General features: G+C 50.4%; 1 protein-coding gene across 4 annotated transcripts in view; it reads right to left on the reverse strand.

The window, feature by feature from the left end:
• LOC149450909 (coagulation factor XIII B chain-like) overlaps nt 1–23,914 on the reverse strand; it is a 168,708-nt gene that overhangs the window by 35,386 nt on the left and 109,408 nt on the right. For 3 of the 4 annotated variants that reach the window (XM_089691274.1, XM_089691273.1, XM_089691276.1), the window contains 2 exons: nt 16,410–16,595; nt 256–447 (listed from right to left, as the gene is read on the reverse strand). In XM_089691274.1, the coding sequence (XP_089547400.1) occupies nt 256–447; nt 16,410–16,595 (378 nt within the window). The remainder of the gene's footprint in view (nt 1–255; nt 448–16,409; nt 16,596–23,914) is intronic. The other variant, XM_089691275.1, reaches the window with a different exon arrangement.

Raw genomic sequence — 23,914 nt, forward strand, 5'->3', positions numbered from 1 at the left:
CAAATATGCTATATTAAAAGGTCAGAAACCCAAGGAGTTCTATTTGAATTACCAATTAACTTTAGGGATCATTTAACATAGCACTTTAAAAAAAGTTTCTTTAATTATAATTGTTTCTATAATAAACACAAAAATGTGACATCCCACACAAGATCATTTGTACTTTTGAAAATTTTCAATTCTTTTGGACTTTCCTCATTGTCTTTGTATCTTGATAATTGTGCCAATGTGATTTTATTGTATTGTTTACCTTACCTAGACAAGTTGGTGGGTCATCCCAGACTCCATTCTGACATTTTATTTGTTTCCTTCCTTTAAGTTTATAATAGCTAACACATTTGAACTGGATGATGGTTCCTGAGTCATACATCTGCTTTTTCTCTGCCATTGACTCGCCAAACAAAATTTCAGGTGGAGGAAAACACGGCTTATTTTTAACATTTTCTTCTTTAACATATAATGCAAATGAAAAGATCATTACAGCTCATGCAAAGCAGATGACAAAAAAATCTTACAACAACCAAAATGTTTAAAGTGTGAAATGGAAAAGCAAAATCTTGGAGATTGCTATGTGTCTGAGGAATATGGATTCATCACGCAGAGCCCCCTGGATATCCAATGTTAAGAATATGGCTGGGGGGAAGAACTGGTCAGCGGTAGGAAGATAAAAGGAAAGAAATATCCATCACCAGATAAAGCAATAAAGCATATTCTGACTCTATTACACAACCAAAGGGCTCACCAAATCTGGTGAGTGTGGTCACTAAGGGGGTCACCACAAGAGGAGCACTGCTTAACAGCACATCTTTAAAGAACACTTGTCACTTTATCTTCTTGTGCATGGAGCACTTTTAAGAAGAATTGGTATGTATACATAATATAATTTGAAGGTTTACTTGGACATTTGGAAGGACACTAGATTTAATCACTGTTGAGCACTGTATATAAATATATTTCTGTTTAGTTTAATACTATAGTTCATCAACAATTTTTTCACAGTACCACACTGCATTGTCCTAAAAGTTTTGGTCTGCATCCTCTGCTTGCATCATTGCAGCCATAGTAAAAGTGAACCAGGGTAAACATGGACTGAAAATTGGCCGCTTCAGCAGGAACCAACCGACTTTTGGTCCATGTGTACCGCTGACTGGTTAACAGAAGAATGTCTATTGACCAGGTTCTGTTGAATGGTCATGCTGGAAAACCAGTATTTGATCAGGTCTTTCAGCCAATGGATCAGTGTATTCTGATGGGGGAGGAGTCCCAGCTGTCAGAATAAATTGCTCCCTGAATCAAAGATTGTGTTGATGAGGGGATCTGTCAGTGGAGTTGAACAACAACAACAAAAAAAAAAGAACTGAATGTGTATACCCTGCTTAACAGATATTTGGGCAACAAATACAAGAGGATATACTGTACATGATTCTGGTGGGAACAGCACCTCATTGAGACAAGTCAGCAGCTAAAGGTTATAGTATATTGTGTGTGTGTGTATATATATATATATATATATATATATTACAAAGGTGTTTGTCCCTGTTCCTCAAATGTCATATTCTTTAAGAATACTGGTAATGCACCATTTTCTTCCCTTTCCCAGAAACGCATAGCAGCCACTTCATTTTAGAGTGTTAGCAATGCACCATTTTTATCCCCCTTTTCCTCAAAGGTGCATAGCAGCCATTTTATTTTGATGACTGCTAATGCGTCTTTTTCCTTCTCAAGGGTACATAGCAACCATTTTTTTTTGAAGGACTGCTAATGTACTCCTCCTCTTTGGCTAATTTGACATAGAAGGAGGAGGTTTGAGGTGCTGGAGGTAGGAAGGATAGTTGTGGTTTTGGTGTTCAGGATAAGGAGGAGTGTAGCAGAACTAAAAAAGACCATCTGTCCTTCCAAAGTGCAGGGAGAAGGGAAGGCAGCATAGAGAGAGGAGGGGGGGGGGGGAATTATACAGCCAGTGGCACCTTTTTTCTCTTCCTTCTTCTCAGTTAATCTCGCCACATCCCAGCCAACTGGTTATAAGGAGCTGGAGAAGTTTTTTTGTGACTGCTCTACAGATCTCCACTAATGAGGAAGCGAAAGACAAAATGTTCTCCAATTCATCCCCATCACCAGCAACTATATGCCAGCTTTGCCTAGCACAATGGTGTGAAGTACTCAGCCACTATTTTATCCAGAAGGCCATATGCCAGCTACCATTACACTGCACAGAAAGCAATCCCTGCACGTGGACTACCTTGCGGCAGCAGGAATGTGAAAAGGAATAGGAGGAGGACCTTGGGATTATGTTGGTAAAGGGGAGGAGGGCTGGGGCGCTGACAGTAACGATGCAGTGTGCTGTGGTACTAGCAGTAACAAGGAGGGGGATGGTTAGTGTGCTGGAAGTGAGGTGGAGGAAGGTTGGCAGTGCTGGCAGTAAAGTGGAAGAATGAATTTGGAGTAACTTCTTAGTGGTTGTTTCATCTTTTCCTGATACAAAGGGAAAAACATGGGGGGGTCTATGCTAATATCTAAGAGGGAAACCAAAATCCCCCATTCTGAGGATGACTGACAATGAAGCTCTTTGCTACATTTGCTGATGGTGGCTGGATCCACTGCACTATAGGCACAGCTAAAGCGGGAAAAGATAGGAAAATGTTGGCCACCCCTTCCACTAGGTGTCTTTAGTTTGACAAATATCTTGCGAAAACAAGTAAAGCTAACCTTTATGTACATAACAGCCTTGTTCTCCAAAGTACCTCATATTTAGCCCCAGTCTTTGCCATAGCTGAAATTTCCATTATTAAATCTGGTGTGTGGCTCCACCACACTTTGGTTCCACATTTATTGTGGAAGCAGACAAAGCTGCCGTTTATGTAAAGCAAATCACTGCACACTTTTGCACAACAGCCATGTACTTCAAATTTCAACCTTTACATTTTTTTACTTAAACTTTGCTTTTAACTGTGATTTTTTAATTTCCTTGCAAGATAAGGCCTGCAGCTTGGGTGTGGATGGCAACAATAAGTTCTCATTATCCTATGCACTGTTCACAATACAAATAGGTGCTGCAACGAGCACCTGCTGGAACAGAAGATAATAAAAGCAATAGAACATCACCAGCACACCACAGATCTCCAGAACTGGTCCAAAACTTTATTCAGTGATCACATCACTGTAAATGAAGCAAACATTTGGAGTCTTGCAGGACCCATTCATCAGGTATTATCTGCACATGTTTCTCTGATGTAAAACAGCTTTTCAATTTGGCCTTAACTACATCCCTGGGCTCCTCTGACAATGTGAAGGGTGTTGATAGCATAACGGAAAGAGATGGACTCTGATGGAACCCAATGAAAAAGAGCAGTAATAACTAACACATACAACAGTGTTTTAAAGGGATAAGTGAATAGATTTTTCTTACTGAAGCCATCAAATGAAATGTGTGTATCTAGTATTGAATTTAGCTAAAATATTTCACAGAAAATAGCCAAAATACACATCAATGCACAATATGTAAGCAGCTTTAGGAAGGGAGAGACAAGTTATATATTATCAAGAAATAAAAATTAGAGTGTATTGTTTCACAGAAAAAGCTAAAAATATTGCACTGACTCCATACATAGTATGTAAGCACTTTTACTAGGTCATAGGTTCAGGAAAAGACACTAGACAGCTTTTAATTAGGAAATTATAATTAAAAACAACTAGTTCACTTAAAACAGCCAAAAATATTGTAATGATTCTATGCACCATATTTAAGTACTTTTAGAAGACTGCCATTTCACAGGAAGAGATCAGTGAGTTCAAAGTGGTTGTTAAGGGTGAAGGTTTTTTACCTTCATGCATTCATTCACGGGAGCCTTGGCTCTCCTGGGTCTCTCTTTCCTCATTAGCTGAGACACAGCAGCAGGAACCATTGGCTCCTGCTGTTGTCAAACACAGACCTGCCTCAGGAGCGAGCAGGCCATATGTTTACACTTTATTTTGATTATTGATTATTTACTTCAATTTACTACAGTTTTCATAAGCACAGGTTTATATATATATATAATTTTGTTTATGTATAAGTTTGTAAAATATTGTACTGACTCCATAAACAGTATTTTACAAAGCAATTCTACAGCATTTTACTGGGCCCAATTTTGAAAAGGAGAATAGGGATGAGCTTAAGATTTGGTCCAAACACAAATTTGGACTGAACCTTGATTGCTTGAATGAATGCCCAAACATTTACATGTTCCACAATCTACACTCTATTAGTTTCTTTGGAAGCAAAGGTTTAGGGGTGCCTTGTACTGGTAACAAACCTATGCAGTTTTTTGTTGAAACTGGGTGCCAAAAGATCCTTGTCTGTGTCCCCTACTTGTAACAGAGATCTTAAAACACCTCTAGGTAAAGAGAACATTGTCCTGGAACCAGACATCCAAAACTGAGAAAGTCTGCCTGTCAATCTTCCACACCTGGAATGTGGACAAAGCCAGAAGGCGGAGTTCTGCCCAAGCTAGAATGAGGTCCTCTATTTTTTTTTTGCTGTCCCCTTGGTTGATGTATGCCACTGCCCTGACATGGTCTGACTGAATTTTGATCAGGTGGCCTCATAGTCGAGAGGTCCAGCGTTGCAAGGACAACCAAATTGCTGTATTCCTCTAGTTGTAATCCGAAGCTGACAATCTATCAACAACTAAGAGCAGATACAGAGGGCATAAAGGACCCTAGCAGGCATCATAAATACCTTTGAAGACATAGGGAGAAAGATTTTCCCCTACTACAGAACCGGACCATAAACCCACAACACCAGGGCAAGCCTCATTTTGCAAGTTGGATGACTGGGACAATCTAGACACCGAACCTGCTTGTCGCAAGCATCTAAAATATTCAGTTGCAAAGGTCTATGGTGAAAATTGGTGTACAGTACTGCTTCAAAAAGGAGGCTACCATCATGCCCAAGACCCACATGCAAAAGAGAAAGGTGGGCTATCTCTTGGATTGTAGGACCTGAACATGGGAGTGGAGGGCACACAGCTTGTCCAGAGGGAGAAAATCTTACAGAATAAGGCCCAGATACTCCAGCGCTCACTTCATGAGATAAAACTTCTATCCTTTTCATTGATGCCAGGGGTAGTTGATCTATGTAATCTGTGATTGTCCCTTAAGGGATCAGGAATGAATGTTTTCCCTCTGCTGGAACAAATTGGACAATGCATTATTGGGGGATTTTTTGCCTTTCTCTGGATCAACTATCAGTATAAAATAGTGTATATGAATGTTTTCTATTTGTGTTTTTTTTAATTGGTTGAACTAGATGGACTAATATCTTTTGACTTTACTAACTATGTAACTATGTAGCTAGGTATCTATCCTCTGCACAGTCTGATGGACATTGGCAGATAAGGTCTAGACTGACTGTTCCTTCAGGTGGAGGTCATCCAGTAATCCCACAAGGGGAACTCCCTAGGAGCACAGCAGAACTAGGACAGGAGTCACCAGCTTAGTGAGGTACAGTGGACAGGACAAAAAGAAGAGTAATAAAGTGGTAATGTCGCATGCCATAAAATGCAGGTAGCATTGATATGGGGGGAAGATGGGGATGTGCAAGTAGACAACCTTGATGTTTACAGAGGCAAGAAGGTCCCCTGACTAAAGGGAAGTGATGACTGACCGACTGAGCTGGCAGACCCCATGAGGATTTTTTTAATTCAAAAGAACCCATTGAGAATCTTCAGATCCAGAATGGGGTGCACACCTCCTTTTTCCCTTTGCCTTCAGGGCAGTTAACAAGTTACAATTTAACCCCCGAAACCTCTCCTTTCCTGAAGTTAGGAAATTACCCACTGTGAGAGGAGATGTTGGAGAGCAGCATATGATCCTCCCACTTTTATGAATAAGAGGGCAGGTTTCACAATATGAAAAAGGGTGGAGACAAGCATTGGAGCTTGGCAAATCAAAATTACAAATGCTATTGCAGGTAAATCCAAAGACAAAAGTGGTAGGTGCAATAGTTTAGTTTTTTCAGCCCTATCTCTTTTTCACCTAGTGATCCTCACTCACTGTATTGTATCCATTGTTGTCCCCCTACGCCAGGATTATAGAATACTTCCCCTTTCCCCATCTCTATAACATGGTGGGTAGAGGGGGCATTTTTATTATTATTATATAGTATTTATATAGCGCCAAAGGGTTTGCTCAGCGCTGTACAACAGCAGGGGTACAGAACATGAGACAGGACAGAAACAATACAATACACGAGGGGTTCAAGGGCCCTGCTCTTTCGAGCTTACAATCTAGGAGGGAGGGGAAATGGAACAAGAGGAAATGGCTGTGGGGAATGAAGTGGTAGGAGGAGTGGAGGAGGTCAGTTGTTAGGTGAGGGTGGGGTAGGCCTCCCTGAAGAGGAGGGTCTTCAGGGTGCGCCTGAAGGTGATGAGGATAGGTGACAGTCTAATGGACTGGGGTAGGGAATTCCAGAGGATGGGGGAGGTCCTGGAGAAATCCTGCAATCGGGCGTGGGAGGAGGAGACCAGGGAGCTAGAGAGTAGAAGGTCCTGTGAGGAGCGAAGGGCACGGGTATGGTGGTATTTAGGTATCAGGTCGGTTAGGAAGTTTGGGGCGGCATTGTAAATGGCTTTGTAGGTCAGGGTTAGCAGTTTGAATTTGATGCGTTTGGCAATCGGGAGCCAGTGAAGGGATTGGCAGAGGGGGGTGGCAGATGTGGAACGGTTGGTGAGGTGGATGAGTCTTGCCGCTGAATTCAGGATCGACTGGAGTGGGGATAGCATTCATTTGGGTAGGCCAGTGAGAAGGGAGTTGCAATAGTCCAGGCGTGAGATGATGAGGGAGTGTACGAGTTGTTTGGTAGTGTCCGGTGAGGAATGTACGTATCTTGGAGATGTTGCGGAGGAGCCTGCATGATCTTGAAAGCAATTGGACGTGGGGTAGGAAGGAGAGGTGGGAGTCCAGGGTGACACCCAGGACTTTGCCATGTGGGGTGGGAGTGATGGTGGCGTTGTTAGTAGTGATGGAGAGGATGGGCGGGGGGGGCGCAGGGTGGGGGGAAGACCAGGAGCTCGGTTTTGGACAGGTTAAGTTTGAGGAAGTGGAGCGACATCCAGTCAGATATGTCATTTAGGAGGTGGGCGATGCAGGCGGAGAGTGAGGGGGTGATGTGGGGGGTGGAGAGGTAAATTTGTGTGTCGTCGGCATAGAGGTGGTAATTGAAGCCGTGGGAGTGTATTAGTTTGCCAAGGGAGGAGGTGTAGATGAAGAGGAGGGGTCCGAGGACAGAGCCTTGGGGGACTCCGACAGAGAGGGGGAGGGAGGGGGAGGTGGCAGTGTTATAGGTGAAGCTGAAGGAGCGCTGGGAAAGGTAGGAGGAGAACCAGGAGAGAGCAGCGTCCCTGATGCCAAGGGAGTGCAGCTTAGCAAGGAGGAGAGGGTGGTCGACAGTGTCGAAGGCCGTGGAGAGGTCAAGGAGCAGGAGGACGGAATAGTGGCCATTAGCTTTGTCGGTTAGCAGGTCGTTAGTGATTTTAAGTAGGGCAGTTTCGGTGGAGTGCAGGGGACGGAAGCCGGACTGTAGAGGGTCAAGGAGGTTGTTATCAGTGAGGTGGGCGCTTAGGCGATTGTAGGCCAGGCGCTCAAGGAGCTTGGAAGTGAATGGCAGCAGGGAGATGGGTTAAGGTTGTTAAGGTCAGTGGGGTCAAGGGAGGGTTTTTTGAGTATGGGGGTGATGTGCGCGTGCTTTAGAGGGGAGGGGAAAGTGCCAGTGGAGAGAGAGAGATTGAAGATGTGGGTGAGGGAGCAAATGATGGGGGGGGGTGACTGGAGGAGTTGAGAGGGGATAGGGTCCAGGGGGCAGGTGGTGAAGCAGGCATAAGTTAAGACCTTAGAGACCTCCTCAGGGCTAGCTGGGCTGAAGGAGCGGAGTGTTGGGAAGGTGATAGTGTGTGGGGCGTTAGGGATAGTGGCGGGTAGAGCGGCTATGAGGTCGGGGGAGGGGAGGGTTGAGGGGTTGAAGGAGGGCGAGAGGCTGGGTGGAGAGCTAGATCGTGAGTTGACAATGTCCTTACGGATTGCGTCAATCTTGTTAAGGAAATGACTGGCAATCTCGTGGGCGGTGAGTGAGGTGCTGAGTGGGGGTGGGGGGGGGAGAGCAGGGATTTGAAAGTGGAGAAGAGCCGGCGGGGACAGGTGGAGAGGGTATTGATAAGGGTTACGAAATAGGCTTGCTTGGCGGCGTGGAGGGAGGTGGTGTAGGTGAGGTAGGCGGCTTTGTAGAGGGAGAACACGCAAGGGGATCTGGTTTTGCGCCATAAGCGCTCCAGCGCCTGACTGCGTCGTTTGAGACTTTTCGTATGGTCAGTTTGCCAGGGTTGAAGCGGTCGGGGTTTGATGTTATGTGTGGTTAGGAGTGCCAGGGAGTCAAGGGCAGCCGACAGTGCGTCGTTGTACGCAGTAGTGGCCAGGTCAGGGCATGACAGAGGGAGGATACTGTCATACAGACGGTCAGCTGCCGAGTGAAGATGGGTTGAGTTCAGATTGCGGAGGTTGCGGGTGAGGGATAGATGCTTTGGGGGGGGAATTACGAGAGGGGGAGATAGAGAATGTGAGGAGGTGGTGGTCAGAGAGGGGGAAGGGGGTGTTAGTGAAGTCGTGGGGGGTGCAGAGGTGGGAGAAAATGAGGTCCAGGGTGTTTCCATTGGTGTGGGTGGAGGACTGAGTGTGTTGTGTGAGCGCGAAAGAGGAGGTTAGGAGGAGGAGTTGGGAAGTAGCCGGGCTGTTGACGTTGATGGGGATATTGAAGTCACCTAGGATGATGGTCGGTAGCTCGGAGGAGAGGAAGAAGGGAAGCCAGGCAGCAAAGTTGTCTAGGAAGAGGGATGCGGAGCCAGGAGGCCGATAGATTACCGCAATCCTCAGGGGGGTGGGGGAGAAGAGCCGGATGCAGTGGGCCTTGAAGGAGGAGAAGGATAGGGAGGGGGAGTTAGGGAGGACCTGGAAGGTGCTCAGCGGTGGCAGGAGCATGCCGACCCCACCACCTCTGCGGCCGCTCGGTCTGGGTGAATGGGTCCAGACGAGGCCTCCATAGGAGAGGGCAGCAGGGGAGGTGAAGTCAGTGGCTTGGATCCAGGTTTCGGTGACTGCTAGGAGGTTGAGGGAGTGGGAGACAAAGAGGTCATGGATGGCGGTGAGCTTGTTGCAAACCGAACGGGCGTTCAGGAGTGCAACTGAGAGGGGAGGGGTGGATGTGGGGACAGATATGAGATTGAGGGGGTTGCGGTGGTTGGCGTGAGTAGGGGGGTGCCGGGAGGGGGAGTGGGGAGATGTCACCGGCGGTTAGGAGAAAGAGGAGGGTGAGGAAGGTGGCATGGGAACGGGAGGTGCAGGAGCGTGTGGGTCTGTTGGTGGTGGCATGTGGGTCGGCGGGGAAGTGGAGTATCAGGAGGAGGTGGTGAGAGCCGTAGAGGGGGGAAGGAAGAAGTGAGGGTGCGATGTAGAGCTGTTTTGGGGGAGTAGGGGGGTGGAGGGAGGCAAGTTTGGGGATGGAAGAGAAGAGAACGAGGAGGAGGAGTGGAGGTTGCATGCTAGGGTGGGCAGAATGCTGATCGGGTCGGAGAGGAGGGAGGTTTCATAAAGGACGTCAGGGTGGGGAGAGTTCGTTATGCCATGTCAGAGTTCATCAGTGTCCAATCGTAGGAGGGGAGTGGGAGTGGTGGGCGGCTGGGGCCGCAGCTGGCTGGTTGCAGTCTGTGGGTGCTGTAGGCCGGCGTCCCCGGGTGTTGTGGCACGGCGTTGGTGGGCAAAGTGGTGCGGCGGCTGGAAGAGCCGTGGGACACGGTGACTGGAGGTGCTGTAGGCTCGGCGTCAGGGGTGCTGGAGGCCACGCATCGGGAGGCGTTGAGTGCACAGCTTCGGAAGGTGATGAGGGCCCGGCGTCAGGATGTGTTGAGGGCCCGGCGATGGGTAGTGTTGAGGGCCCGGCGTCAGGAGTAGCTGAGGACCCGGCGTCAGGAGGCGCAGAGGACACAGTGGCAGGAGGTGCAGAGGACCCGGTGTCAGGGGGTGCTGAGGGCCCGGTGTCAGGGGGTGCTGAGGGCCCGGTGTCAGGGGGTGCTGAGGGCCCGGTGTCAGGGGTGCTGAGGGCCCGGTGTCAGGGGTGCTGAGGGCCCGGCCTCAGGAGGTGGTGTAGGCCGATGTCCGGAATGGGCTAGGCCAGTGATGGCGAACCTTCTTGAGCCCGAGTGCCCAAAACTGCAACACAAACCAACTTTTTTATTTCAAAGTGCCAACACTGCAATTAACCACTTGCCTACCTGGACGCACTGACAGACGGCACTGATCGGTGGCACTGCTGGGCATCATTGATGGGTGGCACTGATGGGCAGCACTGATGGGCGACACTGCTGGGCACTGACAGGTGGCACTGCTGGGCAGCACTGACAGGTGGCACTGCTGGGCAGCGCTGACAGGCGACACTGCTGGGCACTGATGGATGACACTGCTGGGCATCATTGATGGGGGGCACTGATGGGCAGCACTGATGGGCGACACTGCTGGGCAGCACTGACAGGTGGCACTGCTGGGCAGCACTGACAGGTGGCACTGCTGGGCAGCACTGACAGGCGACACTGCTGGGCACTGATGGGTGACACTGCTGGGCACTGATGGATGGCACTGCTGGGCATCATTGATGGGTGGCACTGATGGGCAGCACTGATGGGCGATACTGCTGGGCACTGACATGTGGCACTGCTGGGCAGCACTGACAGGTGGCACTGCTGGGCAGCACTGACAGGCGACACTGCTGGGGACTGATGGATGGCACTGCTGGGCATCATTGATGGATGGCACTGATGGGCAGCACTGATGGGCGACACTGCTGGGCACTGACAGGCGACACTGCTGGGCACTGATGGATGGCACTGCTGGGCATCATTGATGGATGGCACTGATGGGCAGCACTGATGGGCGACACTGCTGGGCACTGACAGGCGACACTGCTGGGCACTGATGGATGACACTGCAAGCAATCTCACCTCTGGCAGCGTCGGTGTGGCTTCCAACCCAGCAGCTCATTCCCATCCACGCTGAACACGTTGCCCCTGGCCCCGGAGCAGTGTGGGAGCAGTGTGGAAGCCTCTTCCTCTCTTCCGCGCCCATCCCCGGGTACATCACCCCTGGTGCCAGAGCCGCATTGGAGCCGTTTCCTCTCGTCCACCCCCACCCTGGCCCCAGAGACATGTGGGAAATGTAGTTTGATGGGGATCCAGTGTGGACGAGATCTGGATGGCCGGTCCATGCGCGCTCATCATCCTCTTCTTCCTGGCGTGCCCACTGAGATGGCTCTGCGTGCCAGCTCTGGCACGCGTGCCATAGGTTCGCCATCACTGGGCTAGGCGTTGGTGGGCGCCTCCGTCGGATGGAGCGGGGCTCAGGGCTGTGTGGGGCAGGGGCATGGTTGAGTGGAGCACAGTGGGAAGGAGATGTGGCAGCGGTGGCTTCCCCAGTCGGGGCCAGTGGTGGCTTACCCTCTTTGTGCCAGCGGGGGTGGTTGCTGCTTCCTTCAATCTGCGGGGCCCGGAGCGGGGCGTCGCGGCAACGATCCTCAGCCCTTCGCGGTTCGCGCTCCTCCGTGGTCTGCTGCGGCTGGTAGGAGAGGCCACGGCTTCAGGGGTCGTGGTAGGCCAGGAGTCGCCGGAGTTTCGCCAGAGGGACATTGCACCGGAGGGCGGGGTGGTGGGCTGGTGGTCCCTGGTGGGGTGGTGGGCTTGCAATCCCATTTTTATAATGTAACACATTTATTATAACAAAAAAATTAGGTTTACCTCTCGAGGAACACAAAGGATATGTGACCACTCCTTTACTGCATTTTATAATAACGTGCAGTGAGATGCAGGTTTATGTAATTCTATACTTATATTGTGTTGTTTAATTTTTTCATTTAATAATGTGCATGAGTATGAAATACAATGAAGACACTTGGATTAAAATGTCATACTATATACAGGTGAAAATCAAAAAATTAGAATATCGTGCAAAAGTTGATTTATTTCAGTAATGCAACTTAAAAGGTCAAACTAATATATGAGATAGACTCATTACATGCAAAGCAAGATAGTTCAAGCCGTGATTTGTCATAATTGTGATGATTATGGCTTACAGCTCATGAAAACCCCAAATCCACAATTTCCGAGAATTAGAATATTGTGAAAAGGTGCAATATTCTAGGCTCAAAGTGTCCCACTCTAATCAGCTAATTAAGCCATAACACCTGCAAAGGGTTCCTGAGCTTTTAAATGGTCTCTGTCTGATTCAGTAGGAATCACAATCATGGGAAAGACTGCTGACCTGACAGTTGTGCAGAAAACCATCATTGACACCCTCCATAAGGTAATTGCAAAATAAGTTGTATGTTCCCAAAGTGCTGAATCAAATCACATTAATAGGAAGTTATGTGGAAGGGAAAAATGTGGAAGAAAAAGGAGCACAAGCAGCAGGGATGACCGCAGCCTGGAGAGGATTGTCAGGAAAAGGCCATTCAAAAGTGTTGGGGACATTCACAAGGAGTGGATTGAGGCTGGAGTCAGTGCATCAAGAGCCACCACACACAGACGGATCCTGGACATGGGCTTCAAATGTCGTATTCCTCTTGTCAAGCTGCTCCTGAACAACAAATGTCAGAAGCGTCTTACCTGGGCTAAAGAAAAACAGACCTGGTCTGTTGCTCAGTGGTCAAAAGTCCTCTTTTCTGATGAGAGCAACTTTTGCATCTCATTTGGCAACCGAGGAACCAGAGTATGGAGGAAGAATGGAGAGGCACACACTGCAAGATGCTTGAAGTCCACTGTGAAGTTTACACAGTCTGTGTTGATTTGGGGAGCCATGTCATCTGCTGGTGTTGGTCCACTGTGCTTCAATAAGTCCAGGGTCAACGCAGCCGTCTGCCAAGAGATTTTGGAGCACTTCATGCTTCCTTCCACAGACAAGCTTTATGGGGATGCTGACTTCATTTTTCAGCAGGACTTGGCACCTGCCCACACTGCCAAAAGCACCAAAACCTGGTTCAAGGACCGTGGTATTACTGTGCTTGATTGGCCAGCAAACTCGCCTGACCTGAACCCCATAGAGAATCTATGGGGCATTGCCAAGAGAAAGATGAGACATGAGACCGAACAATGCAGAAGAGCTGAAGGCTGCTATTGAAGCATCCTGGTTTGCCATAATACCTCAGCAGTGCCACAGGCTGATAGCTTCCATGCCACACCGCATTGAGGCAGTAATTGCTGCAAAAGGGGCCCAAACCAAGTACTGAGTACATATGCTAGCAATGGAGGTTTATTGTGTATGTGAGAGTGTTCCTGGCAATCAAGGGGTTAAATGTGATTACTGGTGTACTGACGGGCAATCTGACACTATCTGGGAGGGGCGTAACTGACGCTAACGCTATCTGAAGTCGCTGGCGACTGTCACGTACCTAATAGAAGTCTGAATTGACGAGGTCAGCCTCTCTTGTATCTCCAACCCCGGCCCCACTGAAGGTGAAACAGCTGGTGCCGAGGGACAGGAGGAACACGAGTGCCTGTGGATATTGATTGTGGAACTTGCGGCTGGTCATGGGCATCCAGTCAGGAACAGAATTGATGCCAGGACAGCCAGCTGGGATTACAGACGCACTCCACTGGAACTGTAAGATCTGTGTACGTGGACAGACAGGACAGGCACTCGGCAGGACTGTAGAGCCCAAACTGGAGCCAGAAGCGTAGTCAGAGTAATAGCCAGGGTCAGTAACGAGCAGGCGATGAGGTACCGAAACATCAGACAGGGACGTGGTCAGGAGGAAGCCAGGATCAGAAACCGAAGAGCAGAAGCATAAACAGAATCCAAGAGCAGGTCAATGGCAAGCCGGGTCAGTAACTGATACACACAGGATACAGCAGGAAACAGGAAGTAGCTGTAGACCAGTCAGCACTGACAGAGAGTAAGAGCTTCCTTTAAATAGCCTGTCTGGCGCCAGAAACAGTGGGCATGCTCCCGCATGTGAGCACCCGTGTGCGCGCATTCTTGCACGCATGCTTGAGCCTATGCTTATTTCTATTAGCCAGTTGCCGTACAGGAATTCCCTTACATTGCCCCCCTTAGGGGCAGCCTCTGGATGCCAACCATAGTCCGTTGTTTAGGATGAACGCGGAGGTAAGTCTGCACCAACCATGGCGCATGAACATTAGAGGAAGGTTCCCAAGAATTCTCTTCTGGGCCGTAGCTTTTCCATTTAATGAGGAAATGAGTCTGACCCCTTTTCCTGCAACCTAGTATGGCTTCAACCTCATATTCTTCATTTTCTTCAACAAGCAGTGGAGATCGAGCCTCTAGTTCCCGATCAGGAAATGGGTTTGAAATAGTCCGTTTTAATAATGAAACATGAAACACAGGGTGAATTCTTAAGCTCTCAGGCAGAGTTAACTCAAAAGCTACAGCATTAATCCTCCTCTTTACAGAAAAAGGCCCGATATATCTTGGTTCCAATTTCTTTGAGGGACAGGCCAATTTTAAGTTAGTAGTTGAAAGCCATACCTTATCTCCAGGTTCTAGATCCAGATTACCCCTCTTCTACTTATCAAAAAACCTTTTATTGTTTGCTTGAGAGTTAGCAATGCTTCTTGTAGGAACTGTTTATTGGACCTCCAAAATTCCAGGCGATCCTGCACAGCTGGTACTGAAGATTGTTGAGGCAAATCTGGCAGGAAGGAAGGATGAAATCCATAATTTGCAAAGAATGGTGTCTGTTTTGTGTGGAGTGAGGCTGGAGTCAGTGCATCAAGAGCCACCACACACAGACGGATCCTGGACATAGGCTTCAAATGTCGTATTCCTCTTGTCAAGCTGCTCCTGAACAACAAATGTCAGAAGCGTCTTACCTGGGCTAAAGAAAAACAGACCTGGTCTGTTGCTCAGTGGCCAAAAGTCCTCTTTTCTGATGAGAGCAACTTTTGCATCTCATTTGGCAACCAAGGACCCAGAGTATGGAGGAAGAATGGAGTAGCACACACTGCAAGATGCCTGAAGTCCACTGTGAAGTTTCCACAGTCTGTGTTGATTAGGGGAGCCATGTCATCTGCTGGTGTTGGTCCACTGTGCTTCAATAAGTCCAGGGTCAACGCAGCCGTCTGCCAGGAGATTTTGGAACACTTCATACTTCCTTCCGCAGACGAGCTTTATGGGGATGCTGACTTCATTTTCCAGCAGGACTTGGCACCTGCCCACACTGCCAAAAGCACCAAAACCTGGTTCAAGGACCGTGGGATTACTGTGCTTGATTGGCCAGCAAACTCGCCTGACCTGAACCCCATAGAGAATCTATGGGTCATTGCCAAGAGAAAGATGAGACATGAGACCGAACACTGCAGAAGAGCTGAAGGCCGCTATTGAAGTATCCTGGTCTGCCATAATACCTCAGCAGTGCCACAGGCTGATAGCTTCCATGCCGCACCGCATTGAGGCAGTAATTGCTGCAAAAGGGGCCCAAACCAAGTACTGAGTACATATGAATGCTTATACTTTTCAGAGGTCCGATATTGTTCTATGTACAATCCTTGTTTTATTGATTGCATGTAATATTCTAATTTTCTGAGATTGTGGATTTGGGGTTTTCATGAGCTGTAAGCCATAATCATCACAATTATGACAAATCACGGCTTGAACTATCTTGCTTTGCATGTAATGAGTCTATCTCATATATTAGTTTCACCTTTTAAGTTGCATTACTGGAATAAATGAACTTTTGCAGGATATTCTAATTTTTTAACTAATTCTAGTTTCACCTGTATGTGTATATCAGACCTATGGGTTCTGTATGAAAACTGGAGGACAGAAACCTGAAGATTTTTGCTTGTAGCCAAGAAAGTCAAAATCTTAGTATTCTATTGAAGTCTCCTATATTTTTATCTCTTTATACAACAGTCATATCCTCACTTCCTGTCCTAGGGATGCAATAGGAAATGAAAGAAAATCTCTAAAAAATGAGGGTACTTGCCATCTTAGATAATTGTCACCAGAACCATTGTCCCCATTGGAAAATGTATCCTTGCCTTTGTTCTGGTGACAACCCTTAGATGAAAAGAGAGTGGATCTCCCCAGTGGAAACACAGACATCAATAAAACTTGACACAAGGTTCCCCACTCCCCCTTTCTTACTCCATTCAAAACCAAAAAAGAATTAATTTCCATACACTTCAAGAAGGCCAACACATCTATTTTCAAGAAAGCTGACATTTCTCTGTAATGCTATGCACCTCAAAATTTCCACCTAAACCTACTTTTGGCCTACAGGTTAAATCAAAGTACTCTCTGTCATGTTTTCTTCTGTGCAAAATGATGGTCTTTATATGTAAATATCTGAATAAGAAACAATTCCAGCTGTTCTTACACACCTTTGCATGTTGGTGGATCTATATTCCACGTTCCATTGGATGTGCAGTAAATCTTGGATGGCCCATTAAGTTTATTATTTGGATTTTTGCACTGAAGGTTTATTACATGGCCTGCTGTATATTCTTCACCATACACGGTGGACACAACTCTTACACTGTCATCCATTACTGGGGGACATAGTTTGGCTGTAAAAAATATAAGAAAGATGTGAGTATAATTGCAAACATTTACACACTTTTAAAAAATGTTAAAAAATGTTAAGCTTAAAAAGAGAATTACAGCCAAAGCTCTTTTGGCTGCACTTCTGTGGATCACAGGAGTGCAGTTTGTTTTGCACTCATGACTCGCTTTCACCCGACAGCGGACTGAAGCCTGCTGTCGGTTGACGTCATTCAGCTGGTCCAGGTTGGAGAAAGATCCTGACTTCAAAGTCAGGATCCACTCCAGAGTCTGGAGCAGCACCAGGCTCAGCCTCTCAGCAAGCCGCTGAAAGCCTGATCAAGCTGCTCCCTCCCCCTCCACAGCTTAGTAGGGGGCAGAGCAGACAGCAGTGACTGACAGTCACAGCACTCTGTTCAGAGCAGCTGTGAGAACTCAGTGATCAGCGGTCATGTGATCGCTGAGTTCTCACACTTAGAGCTGACGGGGAACAGATGCAGCATTGGTTCGATGCTACATCCACTTAGGTAAGTATAATGGGGGAAAAAAATAAGTCCATACTTCTCTTTTAAAGTGTTACTAAACCCATGACCCTGGGCTGTCTTTAAGGAGGGGCAAAAGGGGCAGCTGCCCTGGGCCCAGTCATTGCTGTGGGGCCCAAAGCAGCTGTCCCATACTTGCCAACTGTACTGGTTTGCATTCCCTTATCCCTGGAAGTCTTTGTCCCAGGCTGTGCATGATATGTCAGTGTGAAGTGCTGTTTACTTATGCTGACCAGCTCTGTCCTATTGCCATATACAGATGACTCACATGTGCAGACCATGTCAGAATTCACATGTAAATAAAGACAACAGTCATATGTAAATAGCAGTGGCAATGTAGCATTCATATGTAAATAGCGCTGACAGTGTGGCATTCATATGTAAATAGAGGCGGAAATGTGGCATTCATATCTATATATGCCTCCCCCTCCCCCAAGGTTCCAGCCACCAACACCTTGCTGATAGTCAGTGTAAAATCCCCCTTTACATTGGATGTTAGTATAAATTCTTCATTACATTGGTGGTCAGTGCAAATTCCCCATTACATCTGTGGCTAGTGTAAATTTCCTTTACATTGGTCATCAGTTTTAATCCCCCCTAACAGTAGTGGTTGGTGTAGAAATGTTACCTCCCATCCCCATCCAGCACTGCCACTGATCCCATCCACACCAAGCACTGCCATTGATCTCATCCCCACAAGTACTGTGACTGGTCCCATCCCCCAATCAGCACTGTCACTCATCCCATCTCCCCAGCACTGCCAGTTATCCTATTCTTCCCACCACTGCCACTGATCCCATTCCCCCACCACTGCCACTGATCCCATCAACCCTCCCCCCACAACTGCCACTGATCACATACTCCCGCCCAGCACTGCCATTGATCCCGGAGTCTTAGGAGTTTTCTGTCTATTGGTGGGTCCCCTAACCTTCTCAGTCCATGGTGTACAGGCAGTGAGGAGATGGTGTTGTAACATTCAGCAACCAATCAGTGTGATGTATTTAAGTGCTGTAAGTGAGTGGTAAGGACATGCAGTAACCTCTAGCAACCATTGGGTGAGCAATTATGATGTGCAATAACCTCTAACAATCAATCTGTTAGGAATGGACTGGCCAGCAATGGTGGGTCTCACCTGCCTTTTGATCTGCAGTACCAGGGCTGGCCAGCGGGTGCTCCCAGCAATCAGAGACTCAACCTTTCAGCCAGCTAACACCTGGAACTGATGATACTGGTGTATTTAAGGGATGGCCAGACTTGCAGACTCTGCCTTGGTGTTGTGTTTGTCCTGGGCCCTGTATCTGTCCTGCATCCTGTTTCTGTTCCTTTGCTGACTTCTCCTGCTCTGATCCTGGCTTGTGACCCTGACCATCCCTCTGTCTGACCCTCTGTACTACGCTGCTTGCTACCTGTTCTGATCCCTGGCTTGTGACCCGGACCATCCCTCTGCCTGACCCTCTCTACTATGCTGCTTTCTACCTGCTGAACCTGGCCTGTGACCCCGACCATTCTCCGCTTGCTCCCCCTGTACCTACCTGCCCAATTGATATTGACCCGGCCTGCCTGACGACGCTTGCATTGTATGTACTGTCATCTGTGGGTGGTTGGTTTGTTTGCACTGTATTATGTTTTAGTATTGCACTGCGTTTATGTTTGTACTGTTAGTGTTAATAAATTATATTGTTTATAACATATCTGAGGTCTGCGTTTCCCTGCTTCAGTCACACACCTCTGGTCATACCTGGGAGCCCTGACATTACACCAAGGCCAATCCTGACCAGAAGTGGCTGCACAGGGAAGCCATCTTGGCTTGTTGATGGGAAGGATGGATCTGGATGAGGTTGAGTATTTATATCTGCTAGTGTTTGATGACAGGGAGTATGCTTATCAAACTCTGAAGGAGTATACCCGGGATGAATTGCTAGAATGTATACAGCTCGCTCATGTTCTAGTAGATCAGGGCACAGTGTTCTCTGAGGTGCAGCCATTGATTGAGGTTTGTGCAGAGTTGGTTTCATCTGGTTCCCCCGAATGCAGGGATGAATTTTTGCCACCATTTAGTGCAGACCAGGTAGAGTCCCTGGTGTGGTTATTAGAGGATGATGTGGGTTACTTTCTGGAGCGTTATTCCACATGTTCACCACAGACACTGAGAGATTGTATAAACGCAGTGCAGTCATTGACCAGACAGGCTTTGTGTAAGCTCAGCTTTGTTCAACCCCTACTGCAGACATGGACAGATTTGTTGCACCCAGCCTCAGTCAGCTTACAAAGACCCAGTCCTGCTTCTAACTCTACTCCTGTATTCCCACCAGCTCCTCCAGTTACAGCCCAGTATACTTGGCTATCTACCGCATGTCAGTACCCTGTTCCCACTCGCTGCACCTATCCTGCCTTTAACCCTGTAAAAAAGCCCTCTGTAGCAACTGCTCCCTCTCCTGTTCCATCCTCCAGTTCTTCTCTGTCTCCAGCTGCTCCATTCGTTTGCAGACCTGCGTTTACTTGCAGTGCTCCAGTAGTTAAAACCAGAAAAAAGCGAAAATTCTTTCCAACCAATACCATCCTGCCAGTATCCAAACCGGTGAGCCTGCCTTCCGTGGTTCAGACTGATGCCTGTACGCAGCCTGATGCCTCTACTCGGCCTGAAGCCTCTCCTCGGCCTGAAGCCTGTACTCGGCCTGATGCCTGTACTCGGCCTGAAGCCTCTACGCAGCCTGAAGCCTCTCCTCAGCCTGAAGCCTCTCCTCAGCCTGAAGCCTCTCCGCGGCCTGAAGCCTCTACTCGGCCTGATGCCTGTACTCGGCCTGAAGCCTCTACTCGGCCTGAAGCCTCTACTCGGCCTGATGCCTGTACTCGGCCTGAAGCCTCTACTCGGCCTGAAGCCTCTACTCGGCCTGATGCCTCTACTCGGCCTGAAGCCTCTACTCGGCCTGATGCCTCTACTCGGCCTAAGGCCTCTACCCAGCATGATGAACTGATCCAGCCTGACGATCCTATTAGGCCAGTTGACTCGATGCCCGCTGTTGATCCAGATGATCCGGTACCTGATCCGGTGCCCGCTGTCGTGCCAATTGACTCAGAGCCCGCTGTCGTACCTGGTGACTCGGTGCCCACTGCCTTGCCAGATGACGCGGTGCCCGCTGGCAAGCCAAATGACCTGATGCCTGGTGACCTAGTGTCCGCTGTCATACCTGATGACCCGATGCCCGCTGTCGAGCCAGACAATCCGGTACCTGATGACCCGGTGCCCACTGTCGTGCCTGTTGACTCGGAGACCACTGCCTTGCCAGATGACGCGGTGCCCGCTGTCGAGCCAAATGACCTGATGCCTGGTGACCCGATGCCCGCTGTCCAGCCAGACGATTCAATGTCTGCCCCGGTGCCCGCGGTCATGCCAGTTGACTCTGAGCCCACTGCCTTGCCAGATGACGCGGTGCTCGCTGTCGAGCCAAATGACTTGATGCCTGGTGACCCGATGCCCGCTGTCCAGTCAGACGATTCAATGTCTGACCCAGTGCCCGCGGTCATACCAGTTGACTCGGAGCCCACTGCCTTGCCAGATGACGCGGTGCCCGCGGTCGAGCCAAATGACCTGATGCCTGGTGACCCGATGCCCGCTGTCCAGCCAGACCATCCAATGTCTGACCCAGTGCCTGCGGTCATACCAGTTGACTCGGAGCCCACTGTCGTGCCTGGTGTCTCGGTGCCCGCCGCTCCGCCTGGGGGCCCGAGACCTGTTGCTCCGCTTGGGGGTCCGGCGCCCGCCGCTCCGCCTGAGGGCCCGAGACCTGTCGCTCCACCTGGGGGTCCGGCGCCCGCCGCTCCGCCTGAGGGCCCGAGACCTGTCGCTCCATCTGGGGGTCCGGCGCCCGCCGCTCCGCCTGAGGGCCCGAGACCTGTTGCTCCTCCTGGGGGTCCGGCGTCCGCCGCTCCGCCTGAGGGCCCGAGACCTGTCGCTCCGCCTGGGGGTCCGGCGCCCGCCGCTCCGCCTGAGGGCCCGAGACCTGTCGCTCCTCCTGGGGGTCCAGCACCCGCCGCTCCGCCTGAGGGCCCGAGACCTGTCGCTCCGCCTGGGGGTCCGGCGCCCGCCGCTCCGCCTGAGGGCCCGAGACCTGTCGCTCCGCCTGGGGGTCCGGCGCCCGCCGCTCCGCCTGAGGGCCCGAGACCTGTCGCTCCGCCTGGGGGTCCGGCGCCCGCCGCTCCGCCTGAGGGCCCGAGACCTGTCGCTCCGCCTGGGGGTCCGGCGCCCGCCGCTCCGCCTGAGGGCCCGAGACCTGTCGCTCCATCTGGAGGTCCGGCGCCCGCCGCTCCGCCTGAGGGCCCGAGACCTGTCGCTCCGCCTGGGGGTCCGGCGCCCGCCGCTCCGCCTGAGGGCCCGAGACCTGTCGCTCCACCTGGGGGTCCGGCGCCCGCCGCTCCGCCTGAGGGCCCGAGACCTGTCGCTCCGCCTGGGGGTCCGGCGCCCGCCGCTCCGCCTGGGGGCACGATGCCTGTCGCCCCGCCTGGGGGCACGATGCCTGTCGCCCCGCCTGGGGGCCCGATGCCTGTCGCCCCGCCTGGGGGCCCGATGCCTGTCGCCCCTCCTGGGGGCCCGGTGCCTGTCGCCCCTCCTGGGGGCCCGGTGCCTGTCGCCCCTCCTGGGGGCCCGGTGCCTGTCGCCCCTCCTGGGGGCCCGGTGCCTGTCGCCCCTCCTGGGGGCCCGGTGCCTGTCGCCCCTCCTGGGGGCCCGGTGCCTGTCGCCCCGCCTGGGGGCCCGGTGCCTGCTGCTCCGCCCGGGGGCCCGGTGCCTGCTGCTCCGCCCGGGGGCCCGGTGCCTGCTGCCCCGCCCGGGGGCCCGGTGCCTGCTGCCCCGCCCGGGGGCCCGGTGCCTGACGCCCCACCCGGGGGCCCGGTGCCTGACGCCCCACCCGGGGGCCCGGTGCCTGTAGCCCCGCCTGGTGGCCCGCTGCCTGCTGCTTCGCCTGGTAATCCGATGTGCCTCTGCCCGGAGTCCTGCCCGATGTGCCTCTGCCCGGAGTCCTGCCCGATGTGCCTCTGCCCGGAGTCCTGCCCGATGTGCCTCTGCCCGGAGTCCTGCCCGATGTGCCTCTGCCCGGAGTCCTGCCCGATGTGCCTCTGCCCGGAGTCCTGCCCGATGTGCCTCTGCCCGATGTGCCTCTGCCCGATGTGCCTCTGCCCGGTGTGCCTCTGCCCGATGTGCCTCTGCCCGATGTGCCTCTGCCCGGAGTCCAGCCCGGTGTGCCGCTGCCCGGAGTACTGCCCAGTGTGCCAGTCTTTGATATCCCGCCAGTTGCCAGACCCGGGCGGTGGAACATTTTGCCCAGCTAGGACTGTTTGGAGCATCCTGAGGCCGCTCCTTGAGGGGGGGGTACTGTTAGGAATGGACTGGCCAGCAATGGTGGGTCTCACCTGCCTTTTGATCTGCAGTACCAGGGCTGGCCAGCGGGTGCTCCCAGCAATCAGAGACTCAACCTTTCAGCCAGCTAACACCTGGAACTGATGATACTGGTGTATTTAAGGGATGGCCAGACTTGCAGACTCTGCCTTGGTGTTGTGTTTGTCCTGGGCCCTGTATCTGTCCTGCATCCTGTTTCTGTTCCTTTGCTGACTTCTCCTGCTCTGATCCTGGCTTGTGACCCTGACCATCCCTCTGTCTGACCCTCTGTACTACGCTGCTTGCTACCTGTTCTGATCCCTGGCTTGTGACCCGGACCATCCCTCTGCCTGACCCTCTGTACTATGCTGCTTGCTACCTGCTGAACCTGGCCTGTGACCCCGACCATTCTCCGCTTGCTCCCCCTGTACCTACCTGCCCAATTGATATTGACCCGGCCTGCCTGACGACGCTTGCATTGTATGTACTGTCATCTGTGGGTGGTTGGTTTGTTTGCACTGTATTATGTTTTAGTATTGCACTGCGTTTATGTTTGTACTGTTAGTGTTAATAAATTATATTGTTTATAACATATCTGAGGTCTGCGTTTCCCTGCTTCAGTCACACACCTCTGGTCATACCTGGGAGCCCTGACACAATCAGTGACCTGTAATAATGTGCAGTAACATCTAGAAACCAACCGGTGACCAGTATTGATGTGCAGTAACTTCTAGCAACCAGTGAGCATTAAGGATGTACAGAAACCTCTAGCAACTAATCAGTGAACTGTAATGTGTGTTGTAACCTCTAGCTACCAGTCAGTGAGCGGTAATGATATGCTGTAACCTCCGGCAATCAATTGCAATTGCTGCCTGATCTGCTGCAGTAAACTGATTCTGAGTTTAGCTACTATTTATTGTGTCTCAAAGCAGGTGGGCCCTGATCCTGCATTCACTATATCTGGTCTCCCATAGTACACAGAACATGGAAATACAATTATTTTAGTAAATATAAACTGCTAAATACCTTTTCTCATCAGCAGTTAGAGCAGTTGTGTGACTTCTATCAGTGTCCAGCACAGCACTGGTTAAAGCTTTCAGGAGGAGTTTTCATTTTGCTCTAGGAGGATGCAGATGCACTGACCTCTGTCTGGCCCTGAACTGATCACATACACTCTCCCAAGCAAAAAAAAAAAACCTCTCTAGTAATACACACCAAACCGAGCACATGCAGAGTGACTCCACAGGATATGTCTTATCAGGAGATAAAAGGGAAACACTGGGAGAAGGGGAGGATCAGAGAAGTCAGGATCAAAGTGTTTTTACACAATGCAGAGGACTAACCCCTTAGGTTCCACAGTGAGTATAACAAGCAGGCTGTACTGCATACACAGACTGATTTAACTGTTGTAGGTTTAGTAACACTTTAACCA

This window comes from Staurois parvus, unplaced genomic scaffold (genome assembly GCF_062004578.1).
Source record: "Staurois parvus isolate SC_StPar_1 unplaced genomic scaffold, SC_StPar_1.0 ptg000560l, whole genome shotgun sequence".
Classification (NCBI taxonomy): domain Eukaryota; kingdom Metazoa; phylum Chordata; class Amphibia; order Anura; family Ranidae; genus Staurois; species Staurois parvus.